The sequence below is a fragment of the Gobio gobio genome (genome assembly GCF_949357685.1).
Source record: "Gobio gobio genome assembly, chromosome: 1".
NCBI lineage: Eukaryota > Metazoa > Chordata > Actinopteri > Cypriniformes > Gobionidae > Gobio > Gobio gobio.
The window spans coordinates 79,834,457-79,840,456 of record NC_137097.1 but is presented as its reverse complement, the minus strand read 5'-3'; the positions used below and the strand labels follow the sequence as shown (position 1 = coordinate 79,840,456).

The following is a 6,000-nucleotide window of genomic DNA, read 5'->3' as shown; positions in this document are numbered from 1 at the left end:
CTCCATGACCCTGTGGCCGGTTCTCCACTGGTCCTTCATGACCCTGTGGCCGGTTCTCCACTGGTCCTTCATGACCCTGTGGCCGGTTCTCCACTGGTCCACCATGACCCTGTGGCCGGTTCTCCACTGGTCCTCCATGACCCTGTGGCCGGTTCTCCACTGGTCCTTCATGACCCTGTGGCCGGTTCTCCACTGGTCCTTCATGACCCTGTGGCCGGTTCTTCACTGGTCCTCCATGACCCTGTGGCCGGTTCTCCACTGGTCCTTCATGACCCTGTGGCCGGTTCTCCACTGGTCCTTCATGACCCTGTGGCCGGTTCTCCACTGGTCCTTCATGACCCTGTGGCCGGTTCTCCACTGGTCCTTCATGACCCTGTGGCCGGTTCTCCACTGGTCCTTCACCCCACAAGAGCCTCAGTTTTGGAGATGTTCTAACCCAGTCGTCTAGCCGTCACAATCTGGCCCTTGTCAAACTCGCTCAAATTCTTACGCTTGCCCATTTTTCCTGCTTCTAACACGTCAACCCTGAGGACAAAATGTTCACTTGCTGCCTAATATATCCCACACACTAACAGGAGCCTTTACAGCCTCATTATGCTCATAATTGTGCTCTTTCAAACTAGTCTAACTCAAACGATCTGGGAAAATGTTTTAGATTAAAACTGAAACACTAAATATTGGGACACTTTAATGATCTAAATCAGGGGTTTTCAAACTGGGGTCCGGGGTTCTAAGGGGTCCCCAGACAATAATAAAAAGACAAAGCAAAAAATGGTTAAAGTTTACTGAACATTATAACTGTGTATGTTTGCTTTGTATCTTTAGTGAGTTTTCCTCACTTTAGTCCCCTTTATCTCGCTCACTGGCAGTATTCCTAATGCAGTACGAGAGCTGCTTACATACATTTATTGTGAAAGTTGCTTATACAAATATTTTTTTATTCATCTTCAGGTTTTTACATCCAATATTAAGTATAGACAATTTAATTTGAAACAATATGTTGTATTTATAATGTCATACTATTTATCCAACAATTTATATGTTTTTTTTCATACATAAAACAATGTGACCCTGGAGCACAAAACCAGTCATAAGTCTAACGGGTATATTTGTGGCAATAGCCAACAATACAGTATGGGTCAAAATTATACATTTTTCTTTTATGCCAAAAATCCATATATTAAGTAAAGATCATGTTCCATGAAGATATATATATATAAATCTTTATTTTAAAAAATTGACCCATGTTTTGTGGTCCAGGGTCACATATATAGAAGGATTTTAGGAACGGGGTCCCCCATAAAAGGTTTATCGTATTTGGGGGTCCATGGCATCATAAAGTTTGAAAACCCCTGATCTAAATTACCAAGCTGCCCACATTGTCACTGTATGATAATTGAACTGAGCTGATGACATCACCGTTTCCTCCAGAGCGGCTGTACGGCCCAATCAAATTCTGTTGCATTATTTTCCTGTTTAACACTGTGACTTGACAGAAAGAGTTGTCAGAAGCTTAGTGATGTTGAAGTCGTGGGACCATGGTGTAGTCTGTTTATAGCCTACCTTTAGCTTTTTAATTCTGGCGACTGCATTTAGTCTTCAAAATTCATAAAAGTTGTGTTCATCTGTGATAATTATCTTGATGGACAAAACGTGCAAGTGTCATAAACTTGTGTTGATCACAGAGCTTGTTTTTTGCTATAATCCAAAAGCTTATGGGAAAATCCTATTGGTTTTTCTCGAGGGAACCAGTGCGATGCTAACCGCCGGTTGGCCTACAAAGTGACGTCATACCTGCGCCACTATATAGCCTACTGGAGTGAATAGTGCCCAAAAAAGTGCATTGATCCATCATGAAATTAGTCCTTGTGGCTCCAGGCGGCTAATAAAGGCCTAGCTTTCCTTGAAAACAAAGTTCACTAGACTAGAGTATCCTTTAAAAAGCTTGCACACTGAGTAAATAAAGCAGGGTTGCATTTGAGACAGGGCCCAACATTCATTTGAACCACTTTTTTTTTAGACTTGATTGTATTCTAAATATAAAATCACAGGCTAAATTAAACACACAACATAATGTGGTGATGAGACAATAATATAACATGCAGCTTGAAATAGCTTCTGTTGGATATTGTATACTTATTCTTCATTTATTTTAAAAAAATGGCAACATCATGAAATTAGTGCATTCTGAACACGGACATGGTTTATGCACGTTAGACTCCGCCCACATCAATGACATCATTTGAAGTTCATCCATCTGTTGTTTCCACAGCGGAATAATAATAATACAAGATAAATACGACTTCTTACACAATTCGGACTTTTCTCCCTCACAATTGCAAGTTTCTCCTCAAAGTGGGAGTATTTTTTCTCAGAACTGTGAGATATAACGTCGCAATTGCGTTTTTTTAATCCCGTGTTAGAAACCAACCACAAGATTCACCTCAGACTGTTGTTTCACACACTTATAACGCAAATAATGAATATTTACCTTCAGATCACAGCGAAACTGATGATTTGAATGAAATCCCGCCATTTTCTTTTCAGCGCGCGAACTTTATCAACCGTTCGGCCAAGCTGAATATTATTATTCCCACATTCAACAATATGAAACATTACCGTCACTGTAATCGAAATTTCCTCCATTTGGTACTTTTTATAGCTTTCGCCCACTTTATTGGTATTATTAAGAAACAAAAACAGAAATCATTCTGCAAATAAACCATCCCGTTGTACAAGAACACAATTATTTCATTTATATCATGGATTATTCAGTCATGTATTTAATAATTTATAAACCTTAGCTTCCACTATAACCTATTAAACCATTGAGTGTGAATCAGTATCACAACAACACAGAAACACACAGTGTCATTTACTACAAAACGGTTTAATCTCGCATGAATAAAACAAATGAACATTAAATAAAGAGCATGAGAGTGAAGTCTGTGTTTGTGCTGCCCTCATGTGGACACACACGAGTCCTGTACACACACACACACACACACACACACACACACATCTGAGAGCGATGGTCATGTGATCAGTCGGTGATGATGAGCTCATCACAGCCCCAGTCCTCATAACTGCCATCGGGCAGATACCGGCGGATGATGATGGGGATCTTCCTGCTCCTGGCGGACAGTAAAACATCCATACAGTGGAAGTCAATGGGGTCCAATATTGTTAGACAGTTTTATGTGTGTATTATATAAAGCAGCGGCTGATCTCAATAAACGAGTGTTGTCATACTTGAGCTCTTTCATGGCGATCTGCAGCGGATCCGTCTCTCCTTCCAGCTCCACCATCACCGGCGCACACATCCTGTCACACAGGAAGTGATGTCACTGATCATTGACGCAGCACATCTCGGCTCTAAAGCGGCATTGATACAGGGGTCAGAGGTCACTCACGCGATCTGCAGCGCTCGTGTTCCCAGCACTCGTGCGCGCTCGTATTTGGTCATGTAAGGTGTGGTGATTCTCTTCTGATTGGCCTGCTGTCCTTCACCCGCCGGCAGGATCTGGACGTTCTCCTGATCCTCCTGGACACACACACACACACACACACACATCAACACGACAGATGAGAAACAAACACACACACACACACACACAGGAACTGATGCACTTCAACTGAGATTATGAGCCAAAATAACTAGTGATAATGTACTTTAATACAACAATGACAATCAAACAAAGTCTGATCAATAATTGTTTAACATTACTGTACTACTGTACTTAATTCGTGGAAACAACGCATAAAAACACTAATTTCTTTAGATTTTGGCATGAAATATCAGTCGAAAACTGATCTTAGACTACATGAAGTGTCATATTTTGTCAAGAAACACCAGTGAGAATATGAACATAATAAACCAGTGTGATCTTACATCTTCCACATTCTCCAGATCATCCAGAGGCTCTTCATCTTCAACATCATCGAAATCTCCGTCATCAAAACTGATCAAAAAACAAACACACAAACAAACACTGGAGTCAATAAACACACACACAGCTCACGATGAGAACTAGACTCTAAACTAAAGCTTTACTAAACCACCATGTAGACTTGTTATCTAATAGCTCACAGTCATACTTTATAAGTTTTAAAACAGATAAACTAGAGATGAAATAATGGTCTCATCGTGTTGTGTTCACACTAACAAACTTTAAACGACAGTAAACATCTCAACACAACTGTACCAGACGCGTGCGGAACTCACTTGTCTTCGTTGTCAGACATTATTAGTGTCTTGTGTGTCGTAAAAACGATTTAATTGTTAATTTCTCCGCTAATTTCAGTTTATTAATGCGTCGCGCGACTGACTGCGGGACGACTCGAAGCGTGGAACGAACTTCCGGCGGTGCTGCAGTTCTCGCGTCCGTACAGAAACACCAGCGCCACAACACCGACGTTCCCCAAACGCGCAAAAACAACAACAAGCTGAACAGTTAAACAGAGGCCCGTTGCACAAAAGTAGAATTAAGACATCCAGGATAAATGACTGAGCTGAGCTCAATGAAGCCAAAACAAGTGCATCCAGGCTTAATTGGTTGCACAAAGACCAAGCCAGGATGAGCAGACACGGATTCATCAAGCCAGGTTAAACCAATCTTGGATAGGTGCGCGCTCACGGCTCACTCAAATAGACCCGCCGCCGATCACAGATTCACTGATTCACCATGGCAACTAGAGCGGCGTACTTTTCCCCGTTGGAGGTTGGAGGCATACGAGGAGGTAAAATACATAATTAAGAAGAAAGGCAACACCGCCACATCTCCAAAAATGCAGTTGTACAGTGATTATGAAACAGTTTAACTTTTAATTGAAATGGACAACAGATATGAGTGAAATTGTGTAAAGTAACCCCATCACACTGTATAAGGCTTTGATAAATTATTATCAAAGGCTTAATTACTACGCTCAGTAGTAGCTACAGTTTAATCTTAGCCGTTGTAGGCTACTCTGCTTCTTATGCTGTCCACCGATATTTTTTTTTTTTTTTTTTTTTTTTTTGGCCTCTTATGATGTTTGTGCTGTATACTGTGTGTAATAGCCTACAAGCTTGCAGGGAGGCTACTGCTTCCATTCATTTGTCTGTTCAGTTGATGTGTATGGATTTGTCCTGCATTTATTTCAGTGTGCAGACAAGCAGGGTGTGATATATATATATATATATATATATATATATATATATATATAATCTCTATCTTTGAATGTGTATTTATCCTTTTGTTGTATAATCCTTTTGTTGTATTGTTGAGTCACTGTGTGACTTCAGTTTCGAAAGGAGCTGATGGTTTACCTGCTTTGTTTTATCCTTATTCAATAAAGGAACCTAATGTTACACTTTGTGTTTTTATATTTATATGGAATGTGTATTTTATACGACCGAGTATTAGGGCCACACTGAGGAAGAAAGAAAAAGTCATACATTTATGAGGCTGGTTCTTTCTGCGGAAAAGATGCATATTCTTTTTACAGTCCTGATACTTATGACAATGTGACGCTGATGTGCCAAAAGATTAAGTATGTCCTTGTTTGTGAAACCATACTGAAGAACAATTCCACGAAATGCCCCACAGCTGTCATTTTAACAACCGTCTTCCTCTAAAACAACGGGTTCCAATATTATGACTTAATTTTTCGAAGTCTGTGACTTTTCTTTTTTTTCCTCTGTGGCCCTAATATTCTATCATTTTTATATATAGCCTTATAGTCTATGGGAAACCGTAAATTATCTAATGATAGCAACATCATCTAAAAATCATAATTTCAATCATTTTGGATAAATTATGACCACAAACGTTTAAATAATGACAGTGGGTCTAGTTATATGTGATAATGTATAGTGGGCAGTGGAATAACTATTGGTTTCCGTTAGTGGTGACTGCTGACTGACATAAGGGATGAGATTAAATAGATCCTGGACTTTAGCCTGGTCTGGAGCAGGCTAGCTCCACAGAATAAATCGCCATGGTAATTTATACCATAACA

General features: G+C 40.1%; 1 protein-coding gene across 1 annotated transcript; it reads right to left on the bottom strand.

Annotated features, from left to right (window-relative positions):
- Positions 1–2,869: 2,869 nt before the first annotated feature.
- Positions 2,870–4,668, bottom strand: LOC307128702 (DNA-directed RNA polymerases I, II, and III subunit RPABC2). Its single transcript, XM_079820645.1, has 5 exons — positions 4,226–4,668; positions 3,893–3,962; positions 3,414–3,544; positions 3,253–3,324; positions 2,870–3,134 (listed from the first exon to the last, which is right to left on the bottom strand). Exons 1-5 carry the CDS (start codon positions 4,243–4,245, stop codon positions 3,044–3,046), a joined length of 384 nt encoding a protein of 127 aa, XP_079676771.1. The 5' UTR covers positions 4,246–4,668; the 3' UTR covers positions 2,870–3,043.
- Positions 4,669–6,000: the final 1,332 nt, after the last annotated feature.